At 42.9% G+C, this 13,659-nt stretch overlaps 1 protein-coding gene across 1 annotated transcript in view; it reads left to right on the top strand.

Annotated features, from left to right (window-relative positions):
- fbn1 (fibrillin 1) overlaps positions 1–13,659 on the top strand; it is a 125,768-nt gene that overhangs the window by 4,782 nt on the left and 107,327 nt on the right. The window contains exons 4-6 of the mRNA XM_080730725.1: positions 959–1,057; positions 2,408–2,503; positions 4,802–4,897. Coding sequence (XP_080586851.1) covers positions 959–1,057; positions 2,408–2,503; positions 4,802–4,897 — 291 coding nt within the window. The remainder of the gene's footprint in view (positions 1–958; positions 1,058–2,407; positions 2,504–4,801; positions 4,898–13,659) is intronic.

Here is a 13,659-nt window from a genome sequence, read left to right as displayed (position 1 = left end):
TTTAGTTACGGTAAGTGTCGAGAAAGAAAGAAAGAAAGAAAGAAAGAAAGAGAGAAAGAAAGAAAGAAAGAAAGAAAGAAAGAAAGAAAGAAAGAAAGAAAGAAAGAGAAAGAAAGGAAAAAGCACTGCTTAGCCTCACTGCCAAGTGGTCTCCTTTAACCACGACGAGGGTTAAAAAAGCAGAGCCGCTATAATTGGACTAGGGTCTGTTACAGTATTTAACTATTATAGATCTGGAGTTTTAGTTCATGGATTATGTTGCCTTTAAGAAACTCTAAACTGGAAACGTTGTTAACCCAACGATACGCCAAAACCCCTCTTAAGCCCATGAAGGAGGGGTGCCACTGACGACTCACCCAGTATGAGCGTGTGATGGCAGTGTCCCGGGTTCGATGCTGGGCTGGGGACCTGTGCAGGTCACAATTAGGACATTTTGCATGACTATTAATTGTCACTCAAATAATTGCGATTGACGATTTAATTGTGTTTTTTTGTCGTTGACAATTACATTTCTGTTTGGCTTTTAGGCTTTGAAGTTTCACATGGCAGCTATGACACATACTGTAACCTAACTACTCAAAGAATTGACTGACATATTTGACAACTTTAAACTTAAAAAAGAGCATTGATAGTGGAAATAGCCGATCTACAAGCTCACAACGCGTCGCATATTTCCACTATTTTTTTAAATATATGACATTTTCAACATGGAAACGGTTATGACGATTATAACTAAATAATTATGATTATGTCAAATAATTATGATTATGTCAAATAATTGCGATTAGACGATTATGTAATAATTGTGACAGGCCTAGACCTGCGTTGCATGGCGTCATCCTTCCTCTCTGTCCGCTATCTTCTTGTAATAGAAACAAACAAATTGGGACATGATGATTTAAGCTGTTATTATACCACAAACCTTTAAGCTGCATGTATGTCATGATTATGTTTGCAGCTATCTGTCGGAGTTCATGTGGAGATGGCTTCTGCTCCAGACCCAACATGTGCACCTGTCCCACGGGTCAGATCTCACCCTCCTGTGGCTCCAAGTCAGGTTGGCTATACTCCCACAGTAATCCCATTCCCAGTAGTAGAGTACGGTACACACCTTTATAATGATGCTGCTGTTACTCATGATACTAATTGGTTACTCCCAGTACACACCTTTATAATATTGTGGTGTCTTTGCCTATTGTGTTGAAAAACCGTATAGGCAGAGATTATTTCTGTGTGGAAAGCTTTCCGCTCTCTCCTTTGTAGTTAATGAGTTGTTCACACTAATATCTCCACTGTTGATTTTACAAATTGTATCTCTGAGAGTGTACAGACTGAACCAAATTGTCAATTTGGAATTTGGTTACATTTGTAGACTCTTGTAGTGTAAAGGAACAGTGAGTGAGGATTTTACTGGGTATTATCCTCTCCTTCGTTTTCTTTTCCAGACCATGTAGTAAAAATGATACTGAACCCACATTACTTAATATTAGTACGGCACATTGCCATAATGATTGGATAGCACATGCACATTACCATAATGCTTCTATAATACATGCATGAACATTGCCACAATGATTCTTTAGTAGGCCTACAGTACATGCACATTACCACAATGATACTTGGCCAAAGACTCCCCCCCCCCCCCCCCACAAAACAGTGCTTGATATTCACCCAAACTTGCAACAATAATTGATCTATGTTGCAATCAGGCTCTCGAAAATAGTGGACCATCTCACACGGATTGTTTTTGTAGTGTGTGCGTGTGTGTGCGTGTGTGTGTGCGTGCGACGTGCGTGCGTGCGGAATGGGTGTGTGTGCCTTGGAGGCGATCCACAATCAACTTCTCTTCCATGTTTCAACTCACAGCATGTTTGCTCAAATGTGCTCATCTGTTTTCTCACAATAACATTCCGGGAATATTATATCTAAACATGATTTACCAAAAAAAACGAAAAACGTGTTTACTGTGCATTTGTTGTAAGTATAACCTCTCAAGCTGTGTTTCTCAAAGTGGATTCCAGGGACTCTGTGGGTTCCTTTAGGGGGGCCAAAATCGAACCATTCAAGTCTGTAACTCTGACAGTGTATGAATGGAACCCCGACGGGTTCATTTGGTTCCATTTGTACACTGTCAGAGTTAAGGGGAGACCTTGACATTTGAAAGTTTGAGAAACACTGCTCTAAAGTGTCCGTTTTGTTTTCTCTCTCTCTCTCTGTGTGTGTGTGTGTGTGTGTGTGTGTGTGTGTGTGTGTGTGTGTGTGTGTGTGTGTGTGTGTGTGTGTGTGTGTGTGTGTGTGTGTGTGTGTGTGTGTGTGTGTGTGTGTGTGTGTGTGTGTGTGTGTGTGTGTGTGTGTGTGTGTGTGTGTGTGTGTGTGTGTGTGTGTGTGTGTGATCCTCTTCCCACAGTTCAGCACTGTAACATCCGTTGTATGAATGGGGGAACATGTGCCGAGGACAACTGCCAGTGTCAGAAGGGCTACGTGGGAAACCACTGTGGCCAACGTAAGGACCGCTCTCTACCAACACAATATGACCATATACCAGGGCTGTCACCATTATGACATTTTACATGTCACTCAAATAATTGCGATTAACAATTTAAAGTTGTACCATGTAACTTTTTTTATAAAACAAATCTTAAAATTGTCCTAACTGTTAAATCGCTAAAGTTTTAGAACACCCACTCCGTTATTTTCAGCTTCTGAAGCCTTCTCTTTATATGTTTTCTTCTTAGCAGTGACAGGGGCGGGATTTCGCGCCAAAATGACGTAATCTGCATCATCTGTAGTAATCACATCACCGATCACATCGCCGATCATGCACACATGGTACACTACCGGCCAATCACAGCTTATCTGCTCTGGTCTCCAGGAAGCGCCTCCGCTTGGCTACAGTGTTTACCATGGTGAAGGATTTTAACCTCTTAATCCACAAATCCTGGCCAGAAAATTACGTTCTACCATGCGTTCTACCCCTCCACGGATTACTATCGGTCGCGGTGGTTTGCGGCGCCGCTCCGGTGGTCCGCGGCGGTGGTCCGCGACGACTCCGGCCGAAAAACGGCCGAAAAAAGCAATACCGCTACTGACCACTAGTTGAGCAACTTACACAGTATAGCTTTAATTGTGTTTTTGTCGTTGACAATCACATTTCTGTTTGGCTTTTAGGCTTTGAAGTTGCACATGGTAGATATGACACATAACCTATATACAAAGAAATTACTGACATATTTGACAACTTTATTCTTAAAAAAGAACATTGATAGTGGAAATAGCCTATCTACAAGCTCACAACGCGTCGCGATGCGACGCGTTGTGAGCTTGTAGATCTGCTATTTCCACAATTTTTTACCTTAAAAAATATATATGAACATTTTTCAACATGGACACGATTATGACAATTATGAAAAATAATCGTGATTATGTCAAATAATTGCGATTAGACGATTATGTAATAATTGTGACAGCCCTACCATATACTGTATGTCAATATATTTAAAAAATATGTTGTTCCAGGGACGCGGTGAAAGAATGATTTTTTTTTTTTTATAATTCTTATCCCACGGTTTTTCAACCCATTTTCTTACCCAGTGCCAACTACCTAACCTGTAGTCCTGGTTTCCGCTCTCCCCCTGCCGCGCCAGGGGAATTGGGGAGCACCTGGCTGGCTAGGGGGGAGGTAGTATAGAAACCAGGACTACTGCATGTTTTTGTGAGGGCATCTACCCTAGGAGTCACGGGGAGAACATGCAAACTCCACACAATCATTCTTTCACCATGATTTGAGTTACAAATGTTCGCTGTAAAAATATATTCAAAGATTTGGACACATTTTCATGACTTTTTAAAAATAGCAGATCTACAAGCTCGTAGCGCGGCACTCAGTGCCTTGCTATGAGCTTGTATATCTGCTTTTTTTGAATAGCTTAAGTATAAAATAATGGTTGAAGTTGTTAATATAGAAGTGACACTTTAGTCTTAATGCGTTCATTCATATTTCCTCCCACTGCTTGCCACTGCTAGGGCATCGCAGTGAGGTGCCGGAAGTAAACTGCCCATTCATATTATCAGCCATAAAGTCGTAACAATTCAATGGACACGTCGACGTCTGTGATTGGTGGAGCTCGTGGCTACTCCCCCCTGTCAGCCCCGGCAGATTAATGCACTTCAGTTGAACTCTGTGAGCGAGTCTTACTTTTACAAATATGATGCGCTATTTTAAAGATGAAGATAAGCGCGGCCTCAGAGATGAAAATCACTACTTGTCAGGCAATATCCTGGCCTGGATAACTCAACTGAGCACGCCTTGGTGCAATTTGCAATGTTTTATGGGATATATTCTAGGAAATAAATGGCATTCGCAGTGACTTGTGGGAGTGTAGTTCTGCACTTTTGACAAAAATTATGTAGACAGTGCTGTACCCTGCCCCTTTTTTCAGCTTTCTAATTCATCGTTGCATGCAAAAAAACAAAAACAAAAATATAATCGTTTAATGCCATGATTCGCCAGCACCCGGGTTGGCTTTGTCAGAGGCTTAAAAGACGTTTAAGTAAATACTTTATGAAATGTCTATGGATGAAATTAATGGGGAAATCGCTTCCGGCACCAGAGTCAGGATGGGGCGGGGCTTAAACTGTGATGGCCTATTGTGCCCTATTGGCTCACCTGTCAGTGAGGAGCCCCCACCGGAAAGGACGTGGCACCTCCGTCCTAGTTCTCACATTCATATGGCTTTAAGTTTATTTATTAATTTTAGGTTGACATTTTCTCACCTGTTTCTCTTTTTCCCCCTCTCTGCAGCGGTGTGTGAAAGTGGCTGTCTTAATGGAGGACGGTGTGTGGCTCCAAACCGCTGCGTGTGTACCTATGGCTTCACCGGGGCTCAGTGCGAGAGAGGTAATGAGGAACACATTGCCGTAGTAAGCAATGCACTGTACTGACAAAATGTATCGCTTTTGTACAAAAATATGTGGCCTTGTGCTGAATGATGTTTGCTAGTGTGACTTACGTCTCAATTCTACCTGCTATCTACATTTTTATCCCACGATTTTGTAACCCATTTTTTTCACCCGGTGCCAATTATCTAATGTAATCCTGTGCGCTACACTCCGTTGTCTCCTGGGGAGACAATGGACTGACCTCATGCTTACTTCTATGCATGAGGAGTCCAAGTTACTTCTTTTCACCTGACAGGGGGGGAGTTTCTCCGGTTGAACGTAGCACGTGGAAGGAACACGTTATTCCGATCAGTTCCTTTCCCCTCCATCAGGCGCCCTTCGGCTGGCCAGGGGGAGACAGTATAGAGGACCAGGATTACTGGTCAATTCTACATGCTTGAAAATCCGTTCTTTTCGGCAAGCGGCACCATTGTGTGATGGAGTATGAGTTGAGCTTTAAAGCGGGTTGTGTGTGTAGTCACAGAGCTGGCCTACGTTCATATGTGTGGTTTGTTGTGGAACACTCGCATGTCAAGCCGGTGCTCAGAAATGACCGTTATTTTCCACATCTGCTTTCAAACGATGCTCTGGGGAATGTAATGTCTCTCCGAATGTGTTCTGTTTGTAAACCGGAGACATCGCCGCCCCCCTGTGGTTCAACTTTGGCACATGTACGCAAGGACTCCAAAGTATACAAGCACACGCAGAGTGAGTGTTGCCTGTCCTGTGTTTGTGTCAAATGTGTGTCTGTGCGTGTCTGTGTGTGTGTGTGTGTGTGTGTGTGTGTGTGTGTGTGTGTGTGTGTGTGTGTGTGTGTGTGTGTGTGTGTGTGTATCTGTGCATGCGTGTGTAGGCATGTGTGGAGTGTATATGTATGTATCTTCCAACACTAAGGGGGCAGGCAGGCGGGCTGGGGGTCTGTTGTGGTGATGACCCGTGGAGGTCACACCGATGACCTTGTAAAGCTAATATTTGGATTGGCAGCAGACCTTCTAATTACGGACATCGATCTTAACAAGGCCAGACTTTAAAGGCATGTCAGTTGGCCCTGGCTGAGGACACTCGGTCCTCTGCTTTACTTCAGTGTCTGTCCCCTTTAAAACATTGTCGTTGTCGGGTGGAACTCTCGTATGTCCAAGACCTTTCGTTTTGTATTTATCGTTTTAAAAATGAACACAACGCCTCGATGAACACAATGCCTTGCGGTGTTGTGTGCTTGTAGATCGGCTGTTTTCACTACTTTTGTGCGACAGACTTGTATGATGAAGCAGGGCTTTACTTGGTGAAAAAACTTACAAACTTGAAACCTGAAGATACGAGGTTTCTGCCCGACAATGACAACATGTAACTATGAAGATGATGTCGGTCTGCCATGGCGACTCAGTCAGAGCCCAGTCTTATCTGCTGTGTAGTAACTGGTCTACATGTTGTGATTCGAGGTTCCACTGTTTCTTGTGCTAGAAGCTTGGCTAGGGTTTCCGTGAGGCCGTTTAGAAGCTCAGAAGAAATGGTGTCACTGGATGTTTGATGCCAGCGTGGCAAAGGTCTCATTTGCTTTGTTTGTGTGTGAAGTTCTTTTAGGTACGCTTCGTCTCTGTGTTGATTTCTGAAACAGATGGTTTCTGAAACAGCGCGCACACACACATTGATGGGTGTGGGGTGTGTGTGTGTGTGTGTGTGTGTGTGTGTGTGTGTGTGTGTGTGTGTGTATACGTGGATGTTTAGAGATCATCTTCGTAGAAGATGGTGTCTCCTCGTCATTCTTCATGAGAAAGTTATTTTCTTTTTCTTCAATTTAAAACTTTTCAGGCCAAGGAAGGACCCCTTAGTTGAGAGAGAGATGAAGCAGCGACCCCCACTACCTTTTTCATAGATTCTATATAGTTTCATTGTTTGACAGCACAATCATCAGTGTGCTTGGATTCATGTCAATTTGTGTTTTCAGACATTTAACCACTTGAACCGTCAATACTTAGTGAAGTTGACCTTTCAATATGTACTTAGTCTGCTCTTTTTCCTCTCTACATGAAACCTCTTTGCCGAAAATAGCCGATCTACAAGCTCACAACGGCTCGCAGCGCTTGTAGATCTACTATTTTTGGCTAAAGTTCTCAGAATATGGACACAAGGGTTCAAGTGGTTAATATAAAAAAGGAGAAAAAAGTTTCTATCACTCAAAATTGGAGGCCCCCCTGTAGTAACTCCGAGGACCCCCTAGGGGTCCCGGACCCCCTGTTGAAGACCCTTGCTCTAGAATTATATCTTGTTGTTGAGTGACAGGTTGATTATGACACGGACCACAAAAGTATGTCAAAGTGTGTGTGAGAATAGACATACGTATAAAGTAGAACTAATCGAAAGGTTTAAAAACCTTGCGCTGGTGTCTTCCACAGCAAAGCAACCAAACCAGCTTTGCATTGTCATGTTACCCATTAGCCGGATGTGACAGATAGAAAGTGATTATATTTTAAAATAAGAGTGCCCCCTTCTTTACCTGTCAGTAAATACATGGTCAACAAATACAAATTACAAAAAAGGCTCCTAATCTTCATAGCCTATTCATTGTATCTATCTAACTATATTTCATCTGTGGACCTTAAATTGCATCACCTTGACGTCTGAGTTAAGATGGTTTATTTCTTTAATTTGCCTTTGGTTCTCAATGTCATTATTTAGCTGTCAGCACATGTTGAAGTACAATAGCTCATGCTAAGAGATGTCATTGGTAGCAGTCATTTGGGGGCTCTGTTCAACACTCAGATATACAGTATATACTGTAGCAGAAGATTCTCCGCAAAGGTAGAGAAAGTAGGCCAATGGATATAGTGGCATTTTGGGTTAAGTTACTTTCACTGGAATTTCCTTGGCCGTCATCCATCCCCTCCCAAGGGAATGCCATTGTGCTTTCAGAGCACACACACACGCGTGCGTGCACGCACACGCACACACACACACACACACACACACACACACACACACACACACACACACACACACACACACACACACACACTTTTAATGCAATTTACGGAGAGCAGTGCCCCATTAGGCTCTGATCTTATCACATTAGCAAGGCCAGGAGGTTTTCCACAACACGTGACCTTGGGGTGGGAACGGGGATTTCAGGGACCCAGGGGTGTTCTTGGACCTGGTCATGGAAAGCAAGTGTTCGTCGGTATATACAGTATGAACACATCCCAGTTGCCGAGCTGTGTGACTCCCTGCTAGGGATGGGGCGATATGAACATTTCATATCACGATTATTATGACAAAAGAAATCGCAATTTACGATATTATCGCGATAATCAAAATCCATTAACCTGGGGCGGAACATTTGCCAAAAAATAGCCGATCTGCAAGCTCACAACGCGTCGCAAAGCGACACGTTTTGAGCTTGTAGATCGGCTATTTTTTGGCAAAGACATTTGATAGAGTGAAAAAGTATGTACCTTTTACCAATTATAGAGGGTTTAAGTGGTACCGCATATGCAGCTCGGCAAATAAAAGTTGAATTGATCCCAGTGCATGACGGAGGACGATATCACGATAATTTAAATCTCCACGATACGATTATCGTGAGTGTTTTTTATCACGATAAACGATAATATCGCTTATCGTCCCATCCCTACTCCCTGCCATCTGACTCCTGCTGCTGCTGAGGGTTCCCGTCGAAGGGCGGTTTCCACCCAGCAAACGTACAGTGGTGAAAATGTGGCCTGTCAGATCAATGTATCGTCTGTTGCTTTACCAAATGTGATTTAAGGCTGGAATGTGGGACCAGCCAGACGCAGCCTCGGTTCCCACTGACACACAGGGCTTCCATCATTCCTGCTGCCGGCTTGCTTCGCTTATGAAACAATGACATTGAGCGCTCACTGTGTGACAGCATTCAATTCTCCCAGGATGACTGGCCGAAAAGTTTTGTCCGAAACATGGCAACGCGTAAATGATGACACAGTCGATGATGCAGCCAGCAGTTATGGGTGGGATGGTTAAGGCAAGTCAGCTGAGGAGCAGCTTTTGTTCGCTAATGCCCTGGTGACTTTCCCCACTATCAGTGCCTGTTCCAGCCCATTGCAAGCCTCGGTAGAGAGATAACCAAACCCTTAAGCTTAGCTCAGTGCATCAGTATGTGTGTGTGCGTGCGTGCGTGCGTGCTTGACTGTGTGTGTGTGTGTGTGTGTGTGTGTGTGTGTGTGTGTGTGTGTGTGTGTGTGTGTGTGCGTGCGTGCACTCTGCTTGTTAGCCTGATGGAGAAAGAGACCATTGCTGACAGGCCTTTTGTCTTCAGGGAAGGTCCCGCCCAGATACTGGACCCATAGCACATGCATGCTCCCCCCGCCTCTCCCTCAGACACACACACACACACACACACACACACACACACACACACACACACACACACACACACACACACACACACACACACACACACACACACACACACACACACATGCACACACACACACATGCACACACGAACACGCACGGTCGCACGGTCGCACAATATATTACATACATAGTAAAACACCAGTGTCGATTTAATGCTGAGAATGGACTCAAATGGTCAACACTAAAGATTTTACTATGTGCATACAAAAATCTTGGATATATATATCGTCGCTGTCGGGCATAGATAATGTATCTCCATATGTCATGTTGTAATGTTTTTTTTCAAAATGCTTTATTTTATACTTCAACGTATGACACTGTCATAAGAGTAGTGAAGATTGCTGATCTACAAGTTGACAATACATTGTGATGCCTATATCTACAAGTTCACAAACTTGTAGATATTTTGGCTATTTTTGAAAAATGTTAAAAACCCTTTGCCTATAATGACATGCCCTAATAAATATGGATGCCTGGTCAGTTTATTTTTTTTTATAAATATTTAACTAATAAAAGGGTATTAACAACAAGAGCTTGTGACTAAATAATAACTACACTGGAAGCATTGGAAACCGGGGTCTTTTTTCCATTTCCTCAAAAAGTTTTTTGGACGCAAGGAAACGCCCGACAGCCGGCGATATATTCCTTGTATATAAATGATCTTTGGAGTTGATCCAGGAACCTGTTCTGACCCACTTCCTGACAGGCTTCCCTGCCTTTCGCACAGGGATCATTGTTGTGTGCATTGAATTCACGGGCCCACGGAGACTGCCTCCCTCACAATAGGGAATCCATTGCTGGACGCGGCTCACGTAAACCCAGCCCAACAACGTACCGGTACATATATCCTACAGTGGGAACATCCTTACTTCCTGAGAACGACTGATGTGCTGAAATGTGTTTCCCACAGCACGGCCCAAACAAACGGAAAACAACATTTTTATGCGTCTCGGTCTGTTTTGAGCTCATCTCTGGCAGGTCTCTGCGTAGGAGATTTGGAGACTGGCTTTGACAATTTGCGTGCGTGCGTGCGTGCGTGCGTGCATGCGTGCGTGCGTGCGTGTGCGCGTGTGTGCATGCATATGTGTGTGTGTCTGTACTGTATATGTGCGTGCGCTTGTCCCTTTGTGAGTGTTAACACGCACGATTGTTCCCAGATGTACAAGACATGGGTGGATCCCTAAGTTGTATTGCGGGTGAAAACCTTGTATGTCCAAAACCGTTCGTATTGCACTTTTCATTTTGAAAATGATTTAAACTAGTGAAAACAGACATGTGTGCTGCTGTTTTCACTACTTTTGTGCGACGGCTTTGTACGATGAAGCAGGGCTTTACTTTGCGAAAGAACATACAAATTTGAAACTTGGAGATACAAGGTTTTTGCCCGACAACGACGATTGCTCATGGAGATACTTAGAGACAGACAGACAGAGAGAGAGAGAGAGAGAGAGAGAGAGAGAGAGAGAGAGAGAGAGAGAGAGAGAGAGAGAGAGAGAGAGAGATACAGACAGAGAGAGAGAGAGAGAGAGAGAGAGAGAGAGAGAGAGAGAGAGAGAGAGGAGAGAGAGAAAGAGAGATAGAGAGATACAGACAGAGACAGAGAGAAAGATAGCTGGTGTGACACCACGTTCACCCCCATAGCCTTCCTCTGTTGACCTCTGTCTACTATTAAAGTGGCATGCTTCCATCCAGTTTGGTTTCGTGATCCTAATCTATATCTTGGTTAAAGGACAACTTTGTTTTTTTACAAAAAGGGTTCATATTTTAGATTGTAATTAGAGAAAAGAGAAAGTGAGTGTTAAAATGTTTTCATTTGCTTCGTTACCGTGCTAAAATGTGGGGCATGCGTACGCATGGAGGCATGCGTACGTGTCTAAATATGTCTTTTTAGGCACAATAAGCCAGCAGTTTCTTTATTGCTATTTACAGTAACACTTCTAGCCCCAATAAGTCACATCCAACCATGAAAGGTTGCGTTGTATCTTGGGAATGGCCTTATTCTGTGTAAAATAACATATTTAGCCACTTGTACGCATGCCCCCATGCAACCACTGAAATAAGAATCTCTAAAACAATAGAAAGAAGTAAATGAAATAATTTTAACACTCATCTTTTATATTCTTTAATTACAATCTAAAATATGAATCCTTGTTGTAAAAAAAAACAAAGTTGTCCTTTAAGTCTCCTCTAGTAGAAGCCTTAATAAGCAGGTATTATGTCAGACGAATTATGTGTGGCAGCCAGCAGACAATCATAACACCACGTAGACCTTAATCTGATGAAAAGGGAAACCTTGGTTCTCTGTTTATACAGTCTACTGTACTTAATTTATATGGGGGCGCCATGTAAAAACTTTCCATAGCCCCGGTAATTGCCTTCCACAGACCATACGGTCTTAGGTTATGATGATCCTTTGTTGTTCTGACTGTGTTGAAACACAAGGTTAGGCACGCAGACACTATAGCTGTTGATCGCTTGTTTGCTGATCATAGGGCAACCCTGCTTGGCTCCAAGCAGGGCAGCGTTTGCTCAAGGCCCCGTCGTTCCTCCTGAGATGACTCTAAAGTTTAAACCCTGCAAAGGACTGCTATAGATTCTATATTCTATAGACTTAGAGGAAGAAAGAGAGAGAGAGAGAGAGAGAGAGAGAGAAAGAGAGAGAGAGAGAGAGAGAGAGAGAGAGAGAGAGAGAACGCGCAAGTGTGTACATTGTAAAATCCTCAGTGTTAACAACTTTCAACCTATAGCGTCCCGATTGTTGCCATGCTATTTTCATTTAAAGATGCAGTGCCATGATTTTTTCCCCCTAAAACGTGGTGATCAGGTATTATGATTATACTAGATTTAAAAAAAAAAGTGTACAGAAAGTGTTAAAATTGGGTTTCCAGTTCATTAAGTATGCCTGGTTGTCAGGTGGGTGGTGACCCAGCTGAAGTTAGCCACACCCACAGTGTTGGGTGAATGGTAAAAGGGGAGGGGATGATTATATGATGTAATTTAAAGACAGGGTGAAATCAAAAACATGTTTTTCACACTTTCAGGGCATATCTGTAGTGATAATGGCCATACCTAACACTAGATGCCAAAGAAATAGAAAATAAACTATTTTTGTGTATATTCATATCAAAGGTCCCTAAATAGGCCATTCTTAATTACTTCCTGTGAACAGAAATTCAAAAAGTGATGACATAGATAGACTTTTTGAATATAAATGAACCTTTGATTACATTCAGCTGTTTATTTCCCATTGCTGGCTCCCATTACTCCCATTACTCAGATTTTAAATCCCATCGCCTGAAGGGCTGGTCCCCTCGGATTGGTTCAGAAACACACAGGCTTCCTTTTCAAACTGAAACTTCAAAATAAAATCCCCAAAATAGTCATTTCATTGGGTCTTTAATCTGTGTTTTTCGACCTGGACTTTTGAGGCCTAGTCTTTCATCTTTCAGGAAGTAACCAAAAATACACAGGGAAGGCAAATCTGCACATTATAACCACACCTGGGGGTCTATTAGAGTAATGTCAACTCCATAGACGCATAAAAACAGAAAAAGTACAAAACTATGGCAACACCTCTTTAAGTGGCCAAAAAGGGAAAATAACAGATCTACCAGCTCACAACGCATTGCGATGCACCGCATTGAAAGCATGGCTTTCAATGGTAAAGGGGTGTCAGAAAGCGCAAAATCACTACTACATAATCCAACAGTGTCGGCACCACAGCCACTATCATCGCTGTACTGGTAGTAGACCAGTACATAACCATATGTAACAAGGCTATGTTAAGAAGGACAGGTCAGATATGCAGGGAGGCACTGGGAGACAAACTGGAAAGTTTTCCTTTGAAAGTCTAATGGAATCATTGAGAAACTCTTAGTTATTGCAAACTTTGTCAAATAATCAGTTCTGGTAAATAAAAGAAGACCTACTGTATAGTATCACATATTTCTGATCTCTTGTGTGAGCATTAAATACTGTTGTTTCCTGTTGAGATTGGCACATTTCCTGGGGCAACCTGCCAAGATCACACATGTCACACAGGTCTTTTTTTCTTTTTTACTCTAAAAAAAGTGGTGCATTTGAAACGACATTGCAGTACACATCATGGGGTGATCACTGCTTGCCTCCTGCGAATTGTTTTATTTTTTATTTTTGTTTATTTTCTGTTTATTTCGTTGCTGAGGTCAGCAGACAAAGTGACGTGAGTGAGAGGAAAAAACCTGTGTCGCTGCACTCAGACTGGAACGCACAAGTTGAGTGAGAGTTGCGTGGGGGAGGCGGGGGGCAGAGACAGCACAATGCATTGCGGATGGAAGTCGAGTGGTTTGA

This window comes from Nannobrachium achirus, assembly GCF_963921795.1.
Source record: "Nannobrachium achirus genome assembly, chromosome: 7".
NCBI classification, from domain to species: Eukaryota; Metazoa; Chordata; class Actinopteri; order Myctophiformes; family Myctophidae; genus Nannobrachium; species Nannobrachium achirus.
This window is presented reverse-complemented; position numbering and strand designations above follow the sequence as displayed.